Genomic DNA, 26,018 nt, shown 5'->3' with positions numbered 1-26,018 from the left:
CCCCCTCGGCACAGCCTCCTTTTTCCCGCCCGCTACTGCTGTCTATGCATGCATAATTCAAATGGACAGCTCGGCCCTGCTTGGGATCCAATGATGATGATGATGGGCCATGCATATTTGATGGAATCATCTCGGGATGACTTACGGGCCAACCAACTGTGGCGTTGGCATTTTTATTTATTCAAGCCAGGTCATCCTGGCTGGCAGCAGTTTTTCTCTCAATATTTTAACAACACTATATCGAACTATAGTTTTCGATAATTTTGTTCGTAATTTTCAACAAAAATCATCAATTATGTTTAACCAACAACTTAAAACAACTTATTTTTATTTTTTCTATTCCTTTTTTTGTTTATATGCGTATTTTCAAAATAAATGTTTGTTGGTAAGAGCATGTATAGTAAATTATTTTGCTGATTTTCTCTTGTATCAAATCTTCTCAGTTTAAATGGGCACTTTTTCTACTGTAAATACACATTGCTTATGCTTCCTAATTATGCAGGAGAGAAAATCATTTGTAAACACTGACTAGCGAAATTAAACAAATTATTTGCAACGAAGGAAAGTTAATGAGTTCCAGGCGATTAGGCCGTGGGATAAACTTTTTTTGTGCGGCCTACGAAAACGCAGGCATGATTCCGGCATTCAAGATGAATCAATAATTTCGGGGTTATGAAATCATGCCGTTGAATTTTTGATAAGGGTTGAGCTTTTTAGGTCCTTCAAAGGACTTCAACGCTCAACAGCCGACTCGAAATGAAATCCTGCAACATAAGCAACAGTTATACTATAAGTGGGTGGTTCTTTTGGGTGGCTTGGGCGTTGTGTTTTGTTTTTGTTTTTTTTTTGTCTGTGTTTTGGGTGGCTTTCTGGGTGGCTTTCCAGGTGGTCCACGAACCAAAAGTTGGGCAGTCAAGTGCTGGCAAAGTGCAAAGCCAACAACATGGCAACAAGGACGATGCCAAAAATAGTGTCTCAACCGGCCAAAAACGAGCCGATGGTGGTTGGAGTGTAAGTGATTTTTTTGGGTGGTTAAATGGGTGGTTTTGGGTGGTCTGGTTTGGTGGATGATTGTACATTCCATCGAGAGTGAGAAGGTAAGAGGAGCTAAACAAGCAGCCAGCGAACGAACGAACGAACCGCATCGTTTGCTCGTTTATTTGCTAACCAGTCTAAAATGAAATTAATTATAGTTACGCACAGCTTCCGTGACCCACAAGGACCTCTACCTCCCTCCTCCCATTTCCAACCGACTGTCCCTTGTGTGTGTGTGTGTGTGTGTCGCCAGCTTTTGTTTTCAACTTTCGTTGGTTGTTTGGTACGTTTTGGGGAAAGTCCTGCAGGGGCATGTTCCTGAAAAATGGCAAGTCAACTAGTGCAACTAGGCCATTTTGAAAGTTACTTGCTTGTTGCGACAGTTATGTTGCCTTTTAAACAGGAATTATTATGAACAATTTTATGTCAACTTCTATGCACAAAAGGTAACTATTTATTAAGATATCTTAAAAAGTTAGTGGATAAAGTTTTTCATGAGATGAAAAGCGACATTCATACCCTTCAAAATATAGCAACAAGATCAACTCATTGCGGCTGAAAATTACAGGGTATCAAAATGTGGTGGCCAAGAACCAAAACAGCAGTGTAAACAAATTATGCTGAAGCAACACAGAAATTTTCGACCAACATTGCCGGGACTGACTAAAAATAACCAAGTCAGGGGTTACGCCCCCCTCTTGTGCCCCTGCCATTTTGACCCAAGCCTTCACTCCCCTTTTGACCAGCTCTTTTCTTCTTTCTTGTTGCTTTTTAGCCCTTGTTCGGCCAGCTGATGTCTGTCTCTTGGCCTGACCCTGAACTTTTTAATTAATATGTGCAAGTGCGTGAGCATCGAGCATTGAAAGGGCTCGTTGGGCACACTCTCTCACATACACACACATACACAGTTCACACTCACACTCGCACACTCAGATACCCATCCACAAGGGCCGTTCAAAATGGCGAAAAAGGGGAACGGAAAAGGGGGCGGCGAAAAAGCAAAAGCCGCAACAAAAACAAGCAGGCGAAAGATGAAACTCGTTTTGGCCTTTTTCTGGTTACAAAACGCGCCATAATTTTGAGTTGCACACACTGAGCGAAACGGGCCAAATTAAATTTAAAACCGAATTAAACGTTGATATTCATGTTGGTATAGCTAATTATATTCAATTAGAATTTAGCAATGCAATTTAGCAATAATTATTTTCATAATTAGCTATCTCCGAATATATACTACATTTTTGCCCCAGTGTTTGGAGGCTGTGTGTTTTCCGTGTCCCATTTCGCTTTTGTTTACATTTTATATCAAAAACTTTTACGAGCTACAAAATATGCTCAGCCTGAGCCAAGAGCAAACAAATGCGAGGGAAAATGGGCGCTTTGGAGGGCGGTAAAATAAATAAAAATAAAATTGATAGCATGTTCTTTGGGGTCTTGTCGTCTTATACATGTATGTTAGGGTACACGCACATTTGCATATGTGTTTGTGTTTGATTGTGCGTGTGTGTGGGTGTGTCTGCGTGTGGCTGTGCGTGGTAAGTGGATATATGGTCGGAATTATTGGCATCCTACGGTGTACCTTTTTTATACCCAGCCCAGCAACCGCTGATCCCGTCCAATTGCAATTATCGCTTACGAGGGATTGTTAAAGTGGTTCATCTTATGACTTTACATTTTGAATTTGTTGATTTTCAACAGCTTCTTGTTTTATTCGGTGGGGGGTAAGCGAAAAAAAATGCGCCATTAATATTCTTAAAGAATGATGGTCATATTTAAATATTTCAACAATGCAGCGTGCTTTGGTATTCAGTTTAAAGCTCCATCTTTAAACTAAGTCTTCAATGCTTTTATGTTATGAGTACGATATAAGTACCAATTTAAAATATATATCTTAATTAAATTAAAAAACTTCCAATCAAGCAACTGTTAAAACAACATTGATTGAAGAAGGGAAAGTTTGAATTGCCCTGATTGCTAATTTATTGTCAATAAACTTGATTTTGTATTTTCTTTTCTTATTTTACTGAAGAGCTTAGCTCATTTATGTTGAAAATATATCTGAGAAGGATTCAATCAATAAATTGGCCAAACAACGAAAGGCAATGAAAGTAATTCATTCTCTTGATGAATACTTAAGATATTTATAAATATGATTACATTGTAGGACTTCATATTTTTCAGTAAGTTAACTGTAAATTTATTGAGGTCCAAATATAATTTTACAGCTTTTTACAGGCCATTCCCCACAAAGCGGATATGCAGATATGAAAATGGAGTCGTAACAGGTAATCGATAATCAAAGTCCGTTCAGCATAGTGGCCTATCGCAAATAAGGGCTGTCATGTCGTCGTTGCCAGAATAAAATATATTCCTCCTCTGCATGTCGAAAATTGAAAATTTGATAATGCCTAGAAGGCCAGGAAATCGATGGCCTCGCGAGCTGCACGCCGGTAGTCGCTCTCCAGGAAGGGAATCTTGCCCAGCAATTGACCCTGGCTACTGCATATGTACAGCTCGTACAGCTGCTCATCCTCCGGAGCGAGATCTGTGTCCGACGGAACTGTTGGGTTGGTTATTGTGGCTGTGATCTCGAGCCTTTTCTTAAACGAATTGCTATGGAATCTTAGTCGAAAGCTACCGATCACACGCTTTGAGAGCAGTTTCCTCTTAATCATAGTCTTCAAGGATTGGGGCATATTCGTGACTGTGGCATCGCATTCGAATTCTGGATCTTCATTGAACTTTATGTTGTAAGATCTTCGCACCTGCGCGACCTTCATCGAATACCTTCTTCGCACCAACTCCTTGGAACGCACCATCGAGGATGGGAAGAATTTGGTGAAATAAGCATTAAGTTTCAAAACTGGCATTTTTTTTGTTTTTTTAATCGAAATACAATGTCTGATTTGAATGCTGGGTATATAGATGATGAATATATCTATAGATATCCAGAGTTGGGCCGACAGTCGAAGGAAAACGGCTGGGGCAAAGCTTGCTTTTCATCGTAGGAAATCCGGAATACGGTTGAGTGGCGGTAGAAACTGTTGTTTACATTGCCCATACGACCGGTTGGCGTATGCCAAAAAGTAACCCACAGCAACATGGGGCTAAATCAAAATCAGAATCATCCATCGCCCGCAGCGGGCATCAAGGTCTTGAAAACTGTAGAAACCCAGGGAAAAACATGAAAACTTTACTCAGCCCCAGTGCAAAGTTTTTTTGGGACTGAGTCTCACACCCCTAGCAAAAACAACCCCTCAATCTGTCGGTGTTTGTTTTTTTTTTTCCTCCGTTTACCTTCTTCAAATGCAAAATCTAATAAAATTTTCACATTTTATTTTGCTGTTTTTGACTGCAAGTTTTCGGCGGTAAATTGGTGCATGGAAAGAAATTGCCATATAATTCGGATAAAATGTATAAAATTCAGAAAAAATATTACACAAAAAGACTAAATACCAAAATTGTACATATAATTAAGCCTAGATTAAAACATGCTTCTGCTCGGATTTGTTCCTATTTTTCTGACCTTCAAATATTCGCAGGTAAAAAACGACTGCAATGACATATGAGGACTATAAAAGTGAAAGTTGTTGAGCACACATACACACACAGAGAGGACTGTAAGTACTGGGGAAATCTGTGCAAATTGTGGGTGTACATGTGTGCAGCGAGCCATTTTATGTTAACAACTTTGTTGGCCCAAAGCGCTCCGTGTCGTCAATATGTTCATCATTAACAACTCGTCAGCAGAATGATGATGATGATGATGTTGATTATGCCGAAGTGAGTGCCATATGTTAGCCCCCGAAAAACTGAGCCACATTTTGGTGGCAACAAATGGCTGAAATCAACCAAAACAGCCGGCAACATCAAACGTTGAAGTAGGGGCGGCAAAACAAATCAGTTTTTTATTCAATGTGCCCCCATAAAAAAAAAGGGCAAAAAGCACTCACCGAAGAGCGAAAGTTTATGAACCATAAAACAGAATGGAACGATGCATAGGCATGCGATTTTTTTCCCTCTGTTTCCATCTTTTTTTTTTTACTTTCTTTCACCTGCTTGAGGTGCTCTTTTTCCACCCACCCACCCACACTCACAACCATTTGCATATTCGTTTGGGCTCTTTAAAACGCCGTTAGATGCCGAAATATTTCAAACATTTTTCAACTCAAGTTGAGTTGTTAACTCAACGGTGGGCCAAAGGTTTTCCAAATGGGAAATAAATTTCAGCGATGGGCGCGGATTGTGCTCCTTATTTATGGGCCGTGGCTCTTTAAGGACTGACTAGCGAATGTCTTGTAAAATTTATGGCCTGTAATTGGATGCTTTGGTGCCACATTGATTAAGGTTATAGCCCGCAGAACTCATAAATTAAACATTTTTAGAGGAAACCCCTTTAAACGAATAACTAGCCTTCTTATCGAAAATCATGCATTTGTTCAAACGAAATCTTTATTGCTTACATCTTATGCAATCCAATCGCCACAAATTAAACCGCTTGTGGAAATTCGAAGCGGAAATTTGTTGGGAAATTAAACTAATGCCATTTATGAATTATCAAATGTCAAGTGGGCAAGGCGGGTAAAGGAAATCAGGTAAAAGCCATTCTTAAAATGTAATGCAATTTGAGCAATGCGTTGCGAGAAATTGCCGCGGTTATCGGGGATAGCAGGATTCCAGGAATTTGGTCCCAGGACGACTGTGTCTACAGCTCCTGCAAAGGTCCTGACACCTGGCCCCCTCTCTGATTCACTCAAGTGCTCAGTGTCCAGAGTACTTAAAAGAATAGGTGAACTATTAGAGAAAGTACTCGTTACTCGTAGTAACTCGTTTTTTTTTTGTTTTACAAGAAAGGAACAAGAAATAAATGTTGGCAAAAATCTGATATTTTCAAAAGGGATTTTCTCCATAACTTGGCCAAAAAAGGTGTCACAGCTAAAATAAAGACTGTTTCGTGTTGCTAATAAACATACCTAACTATTCCTATCACTATTTATATGCTTTTCAAAAAATAATTTTTTAACAAATTTTCGCATTTTCGATAAGGGGTACCCCCATCAAAATTTGCGAAAAATTCCAATTTCCTAAAATTTTTAGGCTTGAACACACGTTGAAAGGAAATTTTCTTACGAATTCAACGAGGTATGACATTCCACGTTTGGACAATTATTTTTTTAGCTATTGCGAAAAAACGGATTATTTTTTCAAAAAAAATCAAAAATCAAAATGTTGCCAAAAATCTGATATTTTCAAAAGGGATTTTCTCCATAACTTGGCCAAAAAAGGTGTCACAGCTAAAATAAAGACTGTTTCGTGTTGCTAATAAACATACCTAACTATTCCTATCACTATTTATATGCTTTTCAAAAAATAATTTTTTAACAAATTTTCGCATTTTCGATAAGGGGTACCCCCATCAAAATTTGCGAAAAATTCCAATTTCCTAAAATTTTTAGGCTTGAACACACGTTGAAAGGAAATTTTCTTACGAATTCAACGAGGTATGATATTCCACGTTTGGACAATTATTTTTTTAGCTATTGCGAAAAAACGAATTATTTTTTCAACAAAAAAATCAAAATAAAAAATGTTTCCAAAAATCTGATATTTTCAAAAGGGATTTTCGCCATAACTTGGCCAAAAAAGGTGGCACAGGTAAAATAAAGACTGTTTTGTACTGCCAATAAACATACCTAACTATCCGTATCACTATTTATATGCTTTTCGAAAAATAATTTTTAACAAATTTTCGCATTTTCGATAAGGGGTACCCCCATCAAAATTTGCGAAAAATTCAAATTTCCTAAAATTTTTAGGCTTGAACACACGTTGAAAGGAAATTTTAATACGAATTCAACGAGGTATGACATTCTACGTTTGGACAATTATTTTTTTAGCTATTGCGAAAAAACGGATTATTTTTTCCAAAAAAAAAATCAAAAATCAAAATATTGCCAAAAAAATGATATTTTCAAAAGAGTTTTACCCATAACTTCGCCAAAAAAAGGTGGCACAGCTAAAATAAAGATTGTTCTGTACTGCTAATTAACATAGCCAACTATCCCCAATTCTATTTTTATGATTTTCAACGGTGGTGTCAGGTTGGGAAACCGGAAGCGACAAGCAAGGCCAAGGAAGTAACCTTGTCGAACCGGAAAAAAAGGTTAAACTTGTTGCGGCAACTTTTCCACAGCTTCGGATCCGAAATCCTTACACACACCCAACGAACACGATATGTTTTATAGAAGGCGATAAATGTTATTAACTTGACTGGCAAAACTTTCGTAATTGAACGGATGGGCGTCTCGAAATTAGCTGGCAACAAGTCCGCCGAGAATCGACCTTTAAGATTTATATATATTCCCCGATGTGTTACAATTGTGTCTAGAAAAACTTAACTTAGCCGAAAAGAAAAGAGATTTTGAATGAAATAAGAACATACCTAATTAGATTGGTTATATAATTAATAAAAATATATAATTACTTTCTAATTTTACTCTTGATTGAAAATGTTCGCATCATTAATCATTTTTGATTGACATTTAAGGCAGCACCAGTAAGTTGAGAAGATTGGATTTTTTCAATAGACCAAGTTTTTAACAATACAAAATTTAACCGTACAAGCACTTAAAAAATTGATAAGCTACATTCGGTGTTGCCAAAAATACAGATAAGATAAAGATTTACTGCAAGAAGAGTTCTTTTTTTTTTTTTTTGGTTAACAAAGCGAATTTCGTATCTATGAGAAGGAAGTCTCAACAGGCACTTCGATTATTGTGAGGGATATGCCTTTGTATTTATTATGAATTCGTCTTTAATATGCGAAAGGCAATCGTGTGTACAAATAATGCACAGGCAAATAAGCACGCACAGAAACGGAAGGAAAATTGGGGGAAATGCGGGGTAATCGGTGAAAGCAAAAATGGGCGGCGAATGAAAAGCGGGGAAAGTGGCAGGTGGATAAACACACCGGGGAGAATGGTTGCAAATGGTCACGGAAATGGAAACGAAACAAATCTTGATCTCGTTTTCGGGGCTGTCACTTTTGCCCCAAACCCCCATTCCCCATTTGTAGCTGCGTATGATTCGGTGTATCTGTATCTGTAGCTGTTGCTGTATCTGTTGCTGTATCCTTGCATCTCAATCTGCTCAATTTATATGCAGAACTGTTAGCAGTCAATTGCCAGTTACGGCGTTATGTTCAAGCTGTTTTCGCTGCTGCCCTTATTTTATTTATTTTATTCTCCTCTCCGCTGTAGTTTTTGTTTTCTTTATGCTTTGTTTTATTTGCATTTTGTCTGAAACTCCATTTAGCATATTTTCGCCGGAGAGCTGGGTGTATATTTAACCTAAGTGTATCCAAAAGGGCAAAGATAACTATTGTTTTTTATCTATTTTGAAATGTGAGTTTAAAACTTTGTTTTTATATGTTGTTAATGTTGTAGTAATGTTATGCCGATGTTATAAATAATTTATTAACTACACACTTGTTCAAACTGGACTGGTTTTCACTCCACCAATCGACGGTATTGTTTTATGATTTCCACATATCTTTTTTCCCAGATAAAATTGTTTGCAATACAAGGTGTAAGCAACTCTGATAGTCGACTTCCTCATTTTTGCGGTGCCTTTTTACCCCCTTTAATTTACTTTGCATTTGCAATTTTATTTATTTATTTTTAGCCGCCAAGATTTATGCAAATTGATTGCGAGTCTATTAAATTTGCATATTTATCAATTTGTTGTGCGTGTTTCAGTTTCAATTTCTCAGCTTTTTAGCCCATTTGTTTGTTTTTGTGTGTTGGCCGCGTTTTTGTTGTGAGCTTTTGGTCTGTTGTTGTTTGTCTTTGGCAACATATTTTAATTACATCCTCGTCGCTGTGGCCCCAAGTTATTTCGTTATTTCGTTATTTCGTTATTTTGTTATTTTGTTATTCCGACTCGATTTGCATAGAGAGCAAGAGAGCTCCAAGCTCAAGACTGTAGGGAAGTGCTGTCAGATCGTCATCCTGGCATCCTGTTATCCAGCCATCCTGCTATCTCGACACCGCCTAATTAATAAGGATGCAATCCAATTAGGAGCGGGCAACATCAAAGCCGGGACTCGCGCAGGACGATCAAATATTAAATAGGCGCAAAAACTAAACCAACTGCGACAACACTCGCCATAAGGCAATTATCATTATGATAATTAAAATCTATGGCTAATTGTAATGGGACGAGCAGGCTTGTCCATCAGGCTAAATGCAAATAAATCTGCTCCTTCGTAACCTTCATCATTATTCGGTTGAAGATGAGATTGAGATTGAGGATGGGTATGGGGATGCGGATGAGGTTGAGGGATTGCTAATGTCGTTCTGGGATGAACGGGCATTTGGGGGGTTGCCGGGACTATGAAGCTAACTATGCCGGAATTATAACAAAACCACAGGCACAAAGTATCCCTTATAATTTCATGATAAATATTCATGGAAAGTGGTGGTCACAGCCATCGACAAGAATTCACTTCAGCGTTAAGATACTTTCGAGATAAATTCCTAAGCCAAACAATTTACTTTGGCCTTAAGATACTTTCGAGCTTCAAGATAAATTCATTAACCAAATAATTGTACCAAATTCTGTTTGAAATTATTATAGCTACAGCTTAGTGAGGAAATGATACAATTTTAGCATGAGTAGAAATTAATTCGAGTACTTCAATAAATTAAAGGCTTTTCTCACTTTGAAATTTAGGGTTGTTTACCATTCAGCTGCTGCTTTCTTGAGCGTAAAAGAGTGTTTTCCTTTCAAACAAAAACAAAGCTTAATTTTGAATTGTAAATTCTTTCGTTTTGAAAATATTAGTAAATTATATTTTTATAACAATGTTTCTAAGAGCAATTATGGGTCTTTTATGGAATAAATATATTGTAATTGCATAGCATTTTGCAACAAAGTTTCCAAAGGCCACTCATTGATAATAGAATGTGCAACGCCTTCTGCCAAAACTTGTATTTTATGCCACAGACAATGGCATTTCCAAATTCGCATTTCCATACAACTTTGTTGGCACTTTCGCTGAATTCGCTCCATTGCCAACTCTATGTCCTTTTTGCGTGTGTGTGTGTGCTTATGTGTGTTGGGGGATTTTCAAATATCATGGTGTGCGTGCGCTGTGTGTCTGTGTAAATGCATGCAATTTGAGCTTGCTTCTGCTTTACGACAAATAAACATCTACGACAACGGCTTTTAATGTCGCCACGTTGGGGCCAGCCATTTTCCCGTCTTTACGACCGTCAAGTCATGCCCTTTCCGCAACCCTTTTCCACATTTCCTACGCTTTTCCGGGCTTATCTGCATCTGTGTGCCAGCTGAGAAGGGGGAAAACTAAAAGTCTCCCATTGTGCCGGGCCATTAAAATGCATTCACATGCGTTTCGCACTGCGAAGAGCATTGTTTGACAGCTGTCAACTGACAAATCTCCCCATCCCCTAGCCCATATTCTATCTCTACCGCTTTTCCATTTCACTTGCCCCTGGCCGGAAAATGGATAACGGCGTAACGTCGATGGGCCGAACGGGACCCTTGGATGCCACTTCAGGAGAAAATCGCCATCACTATTCAGTCAGGCGAATTTCTGTGCGAGCCTTCATTCCTGCAAAGGGTTCACTTTACTAGTGGAAAATCCGGAAACAAAAAAGTCAAGGGCCTTTCACGATATTTTCCGTCGATTCTTTGTGCCAATGAAAAACAGCACGAAAGCGCTAGAAACTCAAGCCGTATTTCAGTTCATAAAACACTAAGCTGAAGGTGAATTTTAAGAGCATGAAAACAAATTTCACTTGCAACAAAACTACATTTAACTTTCAAAACTGAATACTAACGATCCCTATAGCCTATATCATTTTTTAAACTACAAAAATAAAATTGACAGTATGAATATATTCTAATAATTATATCTTTCAATATTCTACGTATAAAAAGTATGGAATTTTAAATAACAGTGTGCAAAAATTCTTTTTTTTTTTCTTTGGTTTAAAGATTAAAAGCGTTTTGTACAGCGCTTGTGAACAGCGTTTGTTTTTTCTCCTTAATCGAATGCAACAGTTTTAATCATTTTCTGAAAGTTCACACAATATTTAATTGTCGAAAAAAAAGCGGAAACATATATATTTTGGTTGGCCTCCGTAAATCATGGGATTATGGGTTTTGTGGCAGATCAGGCGTGAACTTTAATTGCGTAATCGATTTGCCTTAATGTTGCATAACCTTAATGAACAGGTGTTAAGTGGCCAGTGCGTTTAATAAGTCGCTTAAATCCGGTACTGCTGGTGAATGTTTCCCAGACCGAGCCAATTAGCTTCGATGTGCGTCGATTCCGCTGGCCAATAAAAGTGGGTTTTCCTGTCCACGGCAATCCGCTCCTGACCCACAATATTCTCGTCCGGCGATGGACGATTTTAAATGGTTGCCATGGCAGAGGATGAGTTTCCGGCAAGAGGCGGAAACAACAAGAACAACAGCTGCCAGTGCCTAGGAAAAGCTGGTCGAAAGATGTGGAAAAACAACAGGAAGCTGCAAAATAAAGGAATCAAGCAAAACAGGAAGGAAATGCTTAAACGATATGAAAATCCCCATGTTGGCAAATATTAAATATTATTATTATTGCTGTCGCTGTGGCTGCCCTTATTTTCACATGCACCCATACACACATAAACACCCAGAAACAGGAAGAACAGCAACATTCCATAGTCATTTTCCTAACTGAAAGCATTTCCTAACAAATTCAAGGAAATTTTACAAATTTCTCACAATTATTCGAGATTATTGCGGCTGGCGAGTGATGAAAACTATTTAGGTAAATCGCTTGAAACTAATTGTATTACTTGATGAAAATAGAAATTTATATGAATCTAGGTTAAATAATGGAAAGGCAAATTATGAATGTTTCATACGAAATAAATCGCAAGACATTCAGATTATTAGGCATTCATTTACCACAATAATTAAATGTATTGATAATAATTGAGAATCCATCAACTTCATGACCATGCTATTTAAAATGATTATTTTTAGAACTTTACCGCCACTAAATTAGGAAAAATGAAATGGATTTTGAATAGTGGGTTTCTCGACATGATTGAATGGCCAACCGGAGTTTTCTAGGAGTTTCTAGGACAACGGTGAGGGCGTTTCCAGTTCGTTGCTCGTAAAAATGTGCTCAAATCGTTTTTATTATTGCAGCTGGTGGCGTTGTCGGCAACGATGGGTTAATGCCATTGCCAATTTCGCCACCGGCTGTGTCCGACGCGCTTAGCACTTGTATTTCTCCATTTTTATTTTTCTGTTCCGCCGCATTGTTTCCGTTTCCGCTTTGTCTTTGTCTCTGTATGTGTGCGCTGCTGCTTGTTGTTTGTGTTTGTGTTTGTGCCGCTGCCTGTGTTTGTGTTTCACTGTGCAGCGTTTAATAACGAAGGATCGTACGAACATATATATGGCATCCAAAAGCTTTTGCCCTGACTCCAGCGGCGAATCATCAAATTTTATGATCGCACTCAAACACTCACGTGCCCGGACAGCAATTAATGAATACCGGACCGCGTTTATGTGTCCGTACTCTGGCGGAACAATCCCGTCGTTTTATAGTTGCCCCATAAAACGGATGGCTGTGAAATTTAACACACTGTGAAAAGAAAATCTGCCAAAGGAGCGATGCAGAAGTTATCTGATATTATCAATATTTATATTATTCTTTATATAAAATATCTTGGCAATACTATGATGCTTTGAAACAAATATTTCAAATATTTGAAACCCCGCAAGACTATGCAACTTTTCCAAAGTTTCCTTATTTACTGTTTGTGAATTTATTTGACATCAATTTGTACCCTCATTTTGTTGAAGTGTTCCCAGCTAGATAGTCAAATATAATAGATTTGTATCGCCTTCAAGTGCAACGTGCTCACAACGAAAAGGCGAATGAATGGGAATAGAATTTTCATATTAATTCGAGTGCCTGCAACTGTCAGTTTAATTAATTTGGAGGATGTTTACAATTTATGCCCATACCATCGTCAATTAGTCTCAATTAAGGCCTCGTCTGGAGCCACATTTGATTTTCCGCCGCTTTTCCGGAGGGGCTTTTCCGGCCCAGCCATCCAATTCCATTCAATTCAATTCAATTCAATCCAATCCCATTTCCTCGCGTTTGACCTTTCTTTCAACTTGACGCCATTAATGGTAATGTCGGTCTTTGGGGCACATTTTCCAGCTTATTAACTCGGCCATTCGCTCGACATTTTTTGCCTCCGATTTTTTGTACTTCTTTGCCTTCCAAGGACCCACCCTCCTGTTGCTTGTTTACCCAGGCTTCCTTTCTAAATCCAACTTTATTTGAGATTTTCGCGCACAAATTTTGAGCCTGCTATCAAATTTTATTTTCACATTCGCGTGCTCTTTAATGTTAATTTGCGTCGGGGTCGGAGAATTCGCTGCCATGAAACTATGTCCAACAGGCGTCAAGTTGCCAACGATGTTTGCCAACATTCCCCACCCCTGCCCCGTCTTCAGTACCATTTTCCACCCCCTATTTCCCTAAGCACAACCCCACCTCCCCCTTCCCCTCACCAAGACAGAATTTTTTGCGGTCTTTCATTTCGTTACTATACATAAATTGAACATTTTGCCGCAGTGCCGCACACATTTTGCCTGTTGCTTGGCAGAAAGCGAACCGAACAGTAGCAGAAACATGGCCTGCTAAATGGGTGGCAAAGTGGGTGGGAAAATGGGTCTGGTCCCGAACAGATGGCAAAACCACTCGACGCAGACAAGGACGATGTAATAAAGTTAGAGCCTGTCAGGCGGTGTGCCACAAAAGAAATGCGGTTAGACGGAACGGAAAGAAGCGGCGATTCCACACCCATTTTCCCACATTTTCCGCCTTAAAAGCCATGAACATGTCATTGTCAAGGACTCGCTAACTCAAAAACACAACTCAAAAATACGAGGCACACACTCTAAACGCACACACACACACACACACGCATACGCACACAAACATCCCGGCGGCGGGCAATCAATAAAGAAGTAGCCCGGCTCATAAATAAGTGAATGCCTGACTGAATCCGCAACCCGAGCTCGGCCAGAGATTCCGCAGATCCACAGGATGCTAAAAATGCTAGAACGTCAACCACGCTAAGGATACCAAGGATGCTTTGAATGATGTGGAGATGGTCGGGCAGGTGTGAGCTGAAATCCGCTAACGAAGCAATTAGCATCTGCTCCAGATGAACAGTGCTGTGAGCTATCTAAAGAAAAAAAAAAAAACTGCGTTATGCTCATCAAGCATTTAATTCAAGTTGTGAAATATAGTTGAACTTATTTAAAGCTTGGGTTGGAATTTTATGCTCTCCATAATAACATTTAGCTAATTAAAGTCATATTGAATTCATTGAAGATGATGCAGTCATGACTTATTTGTTATAATACAAAAAAGACAACTTTCAAAATGAGTTTTCAATTTTTCGAAAAATTTTATAGATTAAGTACTACTTGATATATGTAGTTCTAGTTGTGGGTTTCCTTATTTAAGTTTTGTCCACAGTTTTAATCTTTAGCTGAGAGCTGCAACTATTTTTTTTCGCAGTGTGGCGGACATGTGCTGTCCGTTACAGTGTGGGCCATGGCAATAGGTTTCCCCCGGCCGTGGCCATCATTAGACTGACTTTGCAGAAGCATATCGTTGCGTTGTCATGGATTAAATTGTGGGCCCGAGCCACTTCCGTTTTCCGCTTTCAATTGTTGTCCATGGGGGTTACGATTCGGTTTCCGGCAAATACATATACGAATGTCATCCGGAGTGGAAGTGAAAGTGAAACTGAACCACGACGTGGACAACTTGGCAAACGAATTACGCACTTGGATCTTCCTCTTAGTCGAGTGGGAATGTAAACAAAATCCGCACTTAATGCGGCTTAAATGCGCCGCATAATTTTACATACACCCAACGGCCAGCCGCCTAATTAGTATACGTATATATATATATATATATAAAGGTATAAATGTATATAGACCGGCAGTCGATGAAGCTTGCCAGCAGCATTCAAGGGGCGAGTGGGGAGCCAATGAACTAGGCCATTACTTTGGCAACCACCCGTAACCGTAACCATCATCCGGCTGGGGTAATTAATTATGTATAAAAATATTCCCTTCGTTTTCCCTGTTTTCTTTTTTTTATTTCATTTTTATTTCGAGCAGCACACAGCAATTAAAAACGCCGCAAATCTTCAGCTTTGTATTTGGTATTTGTTTTTACTTAAACATTTTTTGGATTTTTTTTATTTTGTTTTTTGTGGATTTTAATGTGGGGTGGCGGCAAGAGGCCGGGCTTTGTTTTGTAGATTTCTAATTACGACAGCCCCTTGGCCGGGGATTTTGTGGGCTTTCGGTAGAAGTTCTTTTGAAACCCGGCTTAATTATGTCTTCCCATGGCAGCCAGAAAAAAAAAAATGCAAAATAAATCCAATGGGCCAGGCGGGGTTGGAAAATTTTGAACAAATTGAAATTTGATAGAAATATTTATGTGTATATATGTATATGTATATATTTATGTATGGGGAACTGGGAGTTGGACTGCGTTGCGTGCGCAGCGCAGATTTGGATTGGGGCTATATTTCTGGGTGCCTTTCAAAGTAGCAGTAGCAAAAAGCATCCACTTTCCCCCGGCTGTTTGTACAGCGTGTGGCCTAAGCTCAGGCGTAAACAAAATTTCAAATTACACACGAAAACGTTAAAATGTTGCCCTGTCAGGTGAGTGCCGGGCGCACAGTGAGTGCCAAAAGTCTGGCCACGGGGCGTACAAAAAAAAAAACAAAAAAAAGGTGAGTTGGCGTGGCGTGGAGCAAACAATTCAATTAGCCAACCGGCTATGTGTGAGTTGCATTTTAATGCCCGGGCTAATTTGTTTTCATTTTCAGGACCTCGCAAAACGGTAACGCGTTTGACAATATGCCTCAGCTGCGAATTTTCTATTTCATATCTCGAATATATACCAACAGGTCTAGGAGAATGGTAAGTTACTTTTTGAACGAAAGAAATTGTTGGTTATTTTTGTTTATTACTAGGAAAGTTTTGAGTGCAATTACTTTAGGCTTCATGTTATTTAGCAGTAAACGAAACTAAACATTGGTTAGTCATCTCTTAACAAAATTGTAATAATCGCTTGCTTGCATATTGATATTGCATTTATATCTTTTCATTTTACAGAAAAACCAGAATATCTACTACGATGTTTGTGTAAGGATTTCGAGCAATTACCAAACTCTGTTTGATTTTGAATTCCTTTTTAGCCTCTGCAAAATGGAACAACTAAAGGAGAGCTCGCAAGCAAATATTTAAATAATATATTGTCTCCTTAACCTATTTAACCTGACTTATTGTGAGCTCTGAATAATCATCTCTCAAACTTGAGCAAACGGAGCGAAAGTGATTCGCAAACTTCTAAGCGAACGAAGTTGAGGAATCCCAAAAAGTTTGGGCGACAAATGCTAGCCTAAATTAAGAAGGACAGAGAGCGAGAGAGGATGCAAGCGAGGGAATATAATGAGGAAGCGAGATGGATAAACTTCCGGCAAACTTAATAAACTGTCTAAAATTTGAGATGCCTGTATGCTTGCACCAGAATTTACTTTGGCTTCCATTGTTCAGGTAAACAAAGACTTTCTTGAAAACTTTCATTTGGAATTTGTTTGCCGCGTCGCTTTTGCGATTTGTTTTTTTTTTTTTACATATTTTTGGTCCATCTGCATCTGGAAATGTTGTATGGTTTAAGTTGAGCATCAGATTTAGCCAACTCGCATCCAATTCGTCATAAAAATAAAATTGAAAACAATGTGGAAGCCCAATGAAACGCTCAACTACTTGGATTAGACCCTCGTCTCATATTTTGTGGACTTTGGATTTTTCCGTCATCTCCTTTTTTTTTGCGGTTTCTCCTGTCCAAACACACTTTCGAGCTGGCTGCGAAAAACTTTTGCCGTAAAACTGTTCAAATATAAGTTGTTTTCGGAAGGGCCTGGTGGTCCTTTTCCCAAACCCCCCTCCGTTACCCCATGTGTGTGTTTAACTGAGGAAAATGTGCGGGGGGGGGAGTTTGAAAAAAGGAAAACGGAAAAGAGACAGCGACAGGGACAGCTCTGCCTGCGGTTGCTTTGGGCGCTTTTCCGCCAAGAAAGAGGCGCGGGGAAATGCGGTAGGGAAAACACGGGAAGTGCAAAGTGAAAGTTGGGCCAAAGTTTTTCAATTTGTTTATGCATCCAGCACACAGATGAGTGAATTATTGCATTAGAATGATGAGTCCAGGTCCGATCCATCAAAACAAAACCGTTTTAGTTGGTCAAACAGCATTTGAAATATTCAAACTGAAGCTTTTCTTCTAAGCCGGAATTTAAATTGGGCTTGTGCTTTCAGTTCGACTTATAGAAGAAGTCTGTACAACTTCATAGTTTATATATATTTTTGCAGGGATTTCCTGGCAAATCTTGTTTGTATTTAATCTGTTGCATTTTATTTTTTTCTCCCTCCTTTAATCGTGAGCATTGGCTTAATTTCCTCATCATAACTTTGTACTTTATATTACGCTTATTCGAACCTTTTCCCCATTTCGTTTGCCCATCAATTTTGATGAATGTTTTTCCACCTTTGCGTGGCGGAAAATAAAAAGGATATATTAAATAATATTGATGTTGCTGTTGATGGCAAATGAATAATTAATTTATTACGCGCGGCAGCTTTACTGACAAACAAAACAGGAAGAGCGAATTGCAAATATAATGATACATCGACTGTTCGCTGAATATGTGCGAATATAATATACCAACTGGCAATATTCGTGGTCGTGGGCTTTCAAAATTATGAAATGACAGGCGGACGATGATATTTCATGTACTTTGTGCTGCTTGCTGCGGAAATGAGAAATGTGAAAGGGAAACAGCGGGCGATGGGTGGCTGGAAAATCTGTGGAATGGGTCTGGCATTTTGGATGGGGGATGCTGTATTTGTTGGCGCTCTTGTTTCGTCATCGTCATCGGCCACTGACAATGATGGAGGAAGATTGATGCCTTTTCCTCGCCCCAAAATGAGCATACCGATATCCAATATACACATGCACACATATGCCTAAGGCTAAAGCCTGAATAGTACATAGAAAAAATAATATCCAGCTCACAAATGGCCAAAGCTTGTCGCTTTATTTGCACAATTATTTCACTAAATGTGATTGGTCAAAAAGTTGAAAATCGTCATTGCCGTAAGCTTTAAAAACAATCAATTTGTTGTCTGGTTTACAATTATTAGTTTAGTTTGCTCACTACTTTCTTCCTGTGTATACATTAAATTTGCCAAAGTTTTGCCAATTTCCCAGTGTCATTTGAGTTGAGCAAATTGTTGCATACTACGCAATTCGGCAAAATCTTCTATTTTCTCTAGCTCCACCACATGATGGATGGATTAGCGGGAATTGGAAACAGTTGGGCACTATTTAATTTGGAAATAATTAACCTCTTTCGTCACACAACTGAATATGGAATAAAGTATCTAGCTCGCGCAAAATTTTCAGATAGCTACTCAATCAAACCACTTCTAAATAAAGCACCTTTGTTTATCTCTTTACATCAATTTGAAGTAGGGAAAATACGATAAATAGGAACATATTTTGTGGCTCATCCCACAATAGTTACATAATGCTTATATATAATAGATGAACAATTACCTTGGCATGTTACAGTTTTTAAATTGCCACAACTGACGTTTGTATCGTTTCAGAGCAATCTTTTTTACTGCCCTCGGACGCAACGAACATGTTTTTTAATTATTTAACCTGTTTTCCCCACGGACAGACGCTTAACAACTCAATTGGAGGAACTGTAAATGTGGGTCCAACTCTCTGAGCAAATTTGCGCCGATATGCGCTAGTATTGCCTCACACACACACACAGCCGCATATGTACATGTACAGCCGTGACAAGAAAATGCAATTATGGAGCGAAATAAAACAATCAGTGGCAATCGCTTTGGGAAGCCTCTGGCCACTGCTCCACTGGTCCACTTGTCCAGTGGTCCGGTGCGAATTTGAGTGGAATCGAGTGGTGGAGCCCGAAGTCCAGAGACATTCGGTCGAAGTTCAAACAGAATGTCCGGTCCGAATGTCCTGCGGCCACGTTTTGGCTGCTCGCAAAATATTAATCACTTCAATGGCAATGCGAATCAATAATTAAAAGGCAGCGCACGCGGGAAGGCAAAAGCAAAAGGCAACAGATGCTGCCATATCACACATACGCACTGTGGACCGTGGGAAAATGAAAACTTTCAGCTGGCATTCACCTTTGTCAGCCATTTGCAGGTGCACGAACACGAAAAGTTATTAATGGTTTTTGGCGGCTTACGCAATTTGTGCTGTTATTAAAGTTGCACTGCCTTTGTGGGAGGGGATGAGCCGTGCGGCAAGGACACTCGACACTCGCAACATAATGTGAACGTGAATGCGAATGTGCAGCATCTGTGCAACGCTGTTTGTGTGGGTGCTTGTGTCTGCCAAGCAGGCTTAACTTTTCCAATGGCAAACAGACCGCACGGCCAAGGACTTGCCACACACACACGCAGATGCAGATACAGATACAAATGTACAGACAGAGAGCAAAAAAAAAAAAATAGATAAAGAGAGAGGGAAAGCGCGGAGAAAGCGGTCACCACAGACATGTCCTTAATGAGAATTTCTCGTTCCAATCAGGCGTGGATTCGAAAACAATGCAATTCTCGGCAAAGAAACAGTGCAATGGAAATGTTCAGTAAATAATTAAGTACACGGCCTGCACTGAAAATTGCACTGCCATTTGTGGCAACTCCTATGGAAAGTGATAGCATTGAAAAATATTTGTAAGCCCCCAAATTGCACAAGAAAATCATCTAGTATCACCACAATCTTTTCAAGCTTTGAGTGAATGAAACCACTGACATTTACTACTTTTTATGCACAAAGCAACTGTGAGATTAATACGGTTTTTTTGCACAAATATCCAATAACATGATAAGCAAAGTAATGAGTTATTTTGGAAAAGAAAAGCCGGACTCATATTGCAAAATTCATTTTGCTTCCTGTTTGCACTGACGATTCAACTGAATTCAATGAAGTTTTGATTTCTGGCTGCGATTGCTTGGCATGCGAACAGACAGGCAGCCGGAAAACGGAAAACATGCAGGGAATGTGGCATTTTTGCGTTTTGCCCGGCCAAACCAACTGCACATATCTTTGGCATTCCAATGCCGGATCGAATACAGATGGATATGTATACACATAGTCAGTATTCAGTTGGATTTGATGTGGCCTAGTCTGGTGTGGCCTTGCTTTGCCTGGTTGTTAACGCATTATTCACTCCAAACGCTATAATTCGCCTATTGTCGGATGTGCCAGGGATTTGCATACATACATATATTGCGTGTACTGTACATCGCATTTACGTTTAAGTCGATGGCGGCAAGTGTGCGCTTGAGGATGGCTTATGGCATTTTCAGGCAAAACTTCATTCACTATACGACAGCATTGTTAACAGTTTTGTATGCCAATCACATTAAAACTGACTAATTAAATGAGCTAAGTGCATTACAGGGGCTTACAGTTTGGCAAGCTATTGAGTAATTATAAGACGAAATTAAGTCTAAAGATATTTCCCACTTCAGCAAGTCTTTTAAAGACACATTTATGAATGTCCTCAAAGCCCATGGAACACACACACACACAGAGAGAGACTGGCCAAAAATATGTAAACTCATGTCATAATTGAATTTTCATTTCGGTCTGCGTTCGGCCGCAGAGAAGAACGGCAAGCCAAAGCCAAAGTCAGGCGCCCAAACTGAATAATTAAAATAAAACGCAAATAAAAAACTAATTTTGTCACCCGAAATGAGGTCGAACAATGTGTGGCAAAGTCGCTGCGATTGAGATTGAGTCCGCTGGCTTAAGTCGTAAAGCTGCCCGAATTTACTTTATTGAAAACTCATTAAAAAGTTGTAAAAATAAAACCGCTTCCCCGCGCGGAAAGCAGCCACTCAAAAGCTCATCAGTTTGGCTTTCAACTCCTTGGATTCAATTAGGAAATCCAATGAGGGGAGAGCTCTCTACTTCGAGCCAAAAATAATATGTGGGGGTGGAAAGGTTTCAATAAATTAAGCTACCCTAGTATGCTTTAAAGTAAAATCGAATGATTTTTTTTTTTATAAGTCAACCACATTTGTTGGGAACAATTGTGTAATCTTATAACCCCTTCATATTCTGTCGTATTTAAAATTTTTATTTTTTTTTTTTTTTAAACAGCGGACAGGGGGAGCAGAGACTCAAAAAGCGTATATCAAAATGGCACCCAATCGCAAGGACGGAAAGAAGAATATTACGGAAAAGCAGGAAGCGAAAATGTTAGCCGAAGCTGGTGGAAAATCGGCCAGTGATAGCGATGCGAGCGATACCGAATGGCAAATGGTTCAATTTGTGGACGATCCGAATGTCCTGCGAGTTGCGATCATAGCTTGTCCTGTAGGTTAGCCATTAAATGGTTTTAAATTGCATCACTCATTCTTATCTATACTAATTAGGAGGTGACCTTGGGCTTTTTACTGTGTGGCGTTGGCTATCAGAAGGATAGATTTCGCAACTATATGATGGTTGAGAGCGGTGTGTTTTGAAGTGGAATTCAACCACTGACTGATACAATATTCATTCCACAGAGACGCCACAAGAGGATGTGGAGCAGTTCTTTCTCACGGTTTACAGGAGATCCAATATCGGCATTGTCATCATCGACTACGATACGGTGAAAAGGCTTCGTACCATGATGCAACGATGTTCTCAGCTGCTTCCCGTCCTGGTCACGGTGCCCAACAAATCCTCACTGATCACGTACTTGGACAAAAAGGAGCGAAATCGGCGACTTCGCCAGCGTGATGCCTATTAGGATTTCGATTTGGAAGTGGTTTTTTTTATTTTTTACCTCCCCCTGTTACTGTGACAAATTCGAAGCACGAAAACAGGTCAAATCATTTTCGTTTTATAAATTTGGGATATCTTAACTATCAAACGACAATCGACTTGATACATTTAGACAATGAGCTTGAATAATGGATGTATCAATAAAGCCCATTCCAATTTCAATTCCTCTACATGTGTTTATTTCATTAATTAACAAATAATTGGATTCGAAAGTGCTCGAATCTGAAATGTTTTTCTGTTTGTAGTTTTACGAGTAGCTTACACACACGGCTTACACACCAAATTAGTTTCAATTTAGTTTTAACCGAATAAAAAGCCAAATAGGCTTTATTGGAAATTCAACAATCGGAATTTCCTGCACACATCAATGTGGCATTCGGATTACGTCTTTGTTGCCATTTTAGTTCAGTTTTCAGTTTCAGTTGCTCTAGCAAATTAATTACAATTACCTTTGGATCCATTCGATTGCACTCGGCGAATGTTTTTGACACGGCCGCAAAGCATTTTCAATGCGTATGGCTTTCCGGCATTCGGTTTGTGTACTTCATTTTCCATTTTCCCGGCTTTTGGCCAAAAACTTTCTGTGTGTGCATGGATGGAATGGTGTGTGGAAAGCCTGTCAATGGCAGTGTGCGTAAAAGTTTGCCATAAATTCGGAGCAAATTGAAACAGACTAGTTGCCCACTTCAAAGGGGATTTCATCTAAACAGCAGCAGACTCACGATTCCGGATGCCAAATGGCTCAATGCCGGACTAGTTTTACCTGTCCCGTGCAGACAGCAAAAGTGACTCCGGGGTTCGTTCGAGGGTCGAGACATCTCATCTCAACTCATCACATCAACCTAAACGAAGTCAATCGCAATGGGCGATTAGCTTTCGGGGCCATTTAATTGAATCGTTGGGCAGTCAAGCAGCCGGAAACTTCGAAGTCCGGAATACCCGAGTCCGTAATTTATGCGCATATATTCTTGCCACTGCCTTTTCCACCGTGCCGTGGCCTGTGGCGAAATAAATATGAGGCAAATATCGAAATCACGTATTGGCATCGTCAGCCAAGCTCGTCGAAAACTGTCGGCAATTAATTTGGTTAGTCGCGCTAAAGTGAATTAGCGGAAAATCTCTGGTGCAGGACAACTGCCAGACCCACGTCTCGGTATCGATCCGAAATCGCACCCTTAATCCGTAAATCTTGCTGTCTGTCTTTCGAGCCTTTGATTTTATCGGCGTGAGAAAATCAAAGCGCTCTTTGAGGCCTCTTCAAAAAAAAAAAAAAAGCAAAAAACATAAAATGAAAATGAGGTGCCAGACTGGGGAATTTCGGCGAAAAAGGAACACCTAGAAACAATCTAGGTACGAACAGAATCTACATCTACTTCTTGAAAAAAAAAGGCTAGCGAAAGGCTAGTGAAATATAAAAAAGAATATCCTGCACATATGTAAAATACTTATACATTTTATTTTAAGCCTATTCTTCCGGTGTATGATACTCGAGGGCAGGTGCTCAAGATGAGTACAGGGAGATGGCTGGGTATGCGTAAATTTAATTACACTTATGCTCTTGGGCGAAGTTTGCTTGGCAGCCAACTCATGTCCTGATTTGGCAAAAGTTTCCACCTCAAAGCGGCCTCCGGGCGACAGACGCCACCGGAGTTGGGACTTTATTAAAAAGGAATTCCGATGATTGGGTTGCCAACTGGCAGACGAGCAGAGCCTTCGTCAAATAACAGTGATTCGCTCAGGTTCAAAAGGTACGACAGGCGAAAGGAAAAATAATGATGATAATGTTGCTGGAAAATATATATATATATATATATATATATATGCATATATTATCGATTCGCAACCAGCTGCATTCTTTGAGAGGGCCACCTTGTTTTTTGCATTTCCATTCCTAATTGGCAGACCTTTTGCAGCACTATATCTGTTCTGCTTTTTGCCTCGTATATATATTTATTAATTTTGCATTTTTTTTTTTTCTATATTTTACCCGTGCCTGTGTAGAAAGGTTTTCCCGTAGGCCATACTCAGATAAAACTGCACAAAGCTTCAACTTCAATTTCATCCAACAAAGGACTCGGGCTGGCAAACAAAGCTGCGTCAAAAATGTCGGGGGAAACTGGGAAAGGGGAAGTCCCAGAGCAAACAATTACATCCTTGAAATGTATATTTCAGCCACCTTTTTTTCCCTCTGTCACGGCCATATTCCATATTTACTTGATACAAGGGAATGCAAAAATGGTATGTACAAAAATAAAGCAAAAAAAGAAAAAAAAAAAAGAACTGCCCAGTAATAATTTGATTTTTGAACGTTCCGTTCGTCGGTAGTTCACCATTGTATTTTGTGGGTCGAAACTACGTTGAATTTAATATGCTCGAGCGTACGAAAGTAGAATTGCGTATACGCCGTGGTATCCAGCGGGAAAATAAAAACGCAAATCCAGGCAGTCAAAAAAGGGGGAAATTGCGTGGGCGTGTGTGTGTGTGTTCTGGTGGTTCTGCCAATTTTTCGGGGGTTGCTCATCAGCTTTTTAGGCTTAGGGCTTCAGCTCACGAGTTTTCCCTGGAAATTGAAATTCTCAAACCCACACCATTCCATGTACACATACTCACGCACTCACACACTCACACTTGCAGTGCCATTGATACGAATGCGGCTTAAGTGGCTGGTATTGTTTTTACATTAAAATATCATTAATTTTCATGCCTGCCCGTGTTTGCTGTGGCTCCATTTTCCCTCTCGGGTTTTTCATTCGAAACCCCCTTGTTATTTGGCACCCCGCATAATAAGTGCCTGTATAAAGCCATTAACACGAGGCGTGAAATGAGCGCATATGTATGCATGATAGGGGCAGGACGATCCAGATATAGCAAGGACTGCCAACGCAAGGAAGGTCTCAGGATATAGGATGACAAAAAACAAAGCAATAGCTAACAAGCATGCATCACAAGACTACTAGCTGCAATTGAATCAACTTTAATTACTTGATTGCATACTTTTTTAGTAATCTTCATAATTGGCTCTGTGATTCTGATAATAAATCATCGAATAACTTATCCAACTGACATAAAATAGCAATTTAACTTGTCGTGGGTGTGTACTAACGGTTACTATGGCACTCTGTCCTATTTTCTTCAATTGCATTACACATTTGTGCCCTTGAGTGACAAATATACTTCTGCTCCCTAATTCCCAAAAAAATAAAAATAAAAAAAATAAAGAAGATTCCAGTCAGCTTCTAATGGAGCTGACCGGATAACGTGTGCTGGTCCAGTGACCGTTTCCAGCCAGTCCGCAAAAAAGGAGAAAATAACAGTGAAATTGAGAGCCTTTAAATGCCACACAGATAAGCTGATACACACACACACACACAAGGACACCCAGACACGCACACATACGCATTCTAGCTGAATAAGCGTGGCAACAGCCCATGGCCCAATAAAAAATCAAAAGGAATAAGTTGTTAATATTTTTTCGATTTGTTTTTTGCTCTGGCTCTGTGTGTTATTTGGTGTGCGTGTGTGCTGCCTAAGCTGCCAATAATGACAAATACACATACAGTGGCTGGCAGAATGAACAGGACGTCACCAACACAGTCTCCCACACACGCACACACACAAACACACTGGCAGCTGGCACAATTGGCTCTAAAGCTGTGCGATGTCTGAGTGCCTGGATACAGTGTCATGCGTGGGAGATCCTTTGCCCCACCTCGCCCTTCGTCCTTTTTTATCGCCTGTTCCTCGCCTGGCTTATACGCTCGGTTGCCTGCCACACCAACACACACACACACACACACATATGCCGCTTACCTGTCAATGTTGGCATTAAAATTTGCCTTTCGTATGACAACCCACAGGCGAAACATCCGAGGGCATTGGGTGGATGCAGAGAGGAAAAATAAAATCGTATCTAGTTCATTGATCTATTACATCTAACATAACCATTCATTTATCTGCATGACTAAAAAAT

General features: G+C 39.6%; 3 protein-coding genes across 5 annotated transcripts in view; 1 reads left to right on the top strand and 2 right to left on the bottom strand.

Annotated features, from left to right (window-relative positions):
- rsh (radish) overlaps positions 1 to 26,018 on the bottom strand; it is a 90,456-nt gene that overhangs the window by 52,908 nt on the left and 11,530 nt on the right. The gene's annotated exons all lie outside the window — the stretch shown is intronic.
- On the bottom strand, positions 3,214 to 3,965 carry CG2209 (uncharacterized protein). The gene has a single exon (NM_132619.2). The coding sequence runs from the start codon at positions 3,903 to 3,905 to the stop codon at positions 3,444 to 3,446; it is 462 nt and encodes a 153-aa protein (NP_572847.2). The 5' UTR covers positions 3,906 to 3,965; the 3' UTR covers positions 3,214 to 3,443.
- Positions 21,284 to 22,208, top strand: CG15719 (uncharacterized protein). 2 transcript variants are annotated; one of them, NM_001272570.1, is made up of 4 exons: positions 21,284 to 21,313; positions 21,380 to 21,595; positions 21,655 to 21,733; positions 21,787 to 22,208. In NM_001272570.1, exons 2-4 carry the CDS (start codon positions 21,419 to 21,421, stop codon positions 22,011 to 22,013), a joined length of 483 nt encoding a protein of 160 aa, NP_001259499.1. In that variant the 5' UTR covers positions 21,284 to 21,313; positions 21,380 to 21,418; the 3' UTR covers positions 22,014 to 22,208. The 2 variants fall into 2 exon arrangements, with proteins under 2 accessions (NP_001259499.1, NP_572846.2); NM_132618.4 differs by lacking the exon at positions 21,284 to 21,313.

Source organism: Drosophila melanogaster, chromosome X (genome assembly GCF_000001215.4).
Source record: "Drosophila melanogaster chromosome X".
NCBI classification, from domain to species: domain Eukaryota; kingdom Metazoa; phylum Arthropoda; class Insecta; order Diptera; family Drosophilidae; genus Drosophila; species Drosophila melanogaster.
This window is presented reverse-complemented; position numbering and strand designations above follow the sequence as displayed.

What these genes read in the sequence shown, in the direction of transcription:
- CG15719 (NM_001272570.1), top strand. Translation starts at nt 21,419, where the DNA reads ATGGCACCCAATCGCAAGGACGGAAAGAAGAATATTACGGAAAAGCAG. An exon ending in TTGCGATCATAGCTTGTCCT is followed by an intron (nt 21,596 to 21,654) that starts GTAGGTTAGCCA and finishes TATACTAATTAG; the next exon opens with GAGGTGACCTTGGGCTTTTT. An exon ending in CTATATGATGGTTGAGAGCG is followed by an intron (nt 21,734 to 21,786) that starts GTGTGTTTTGAA and finishes TTCATTCCACAG; the next exon opens with AGACGCCACAAGAGGATGTG.
- CG2209 (NM_132619.2), bottom strand. Translation starts at nt 3,905, where the DNA reads ATGCCAGTTTTGAAACTTAATGCTTATTTCACCAAATTCTTCCCATCC.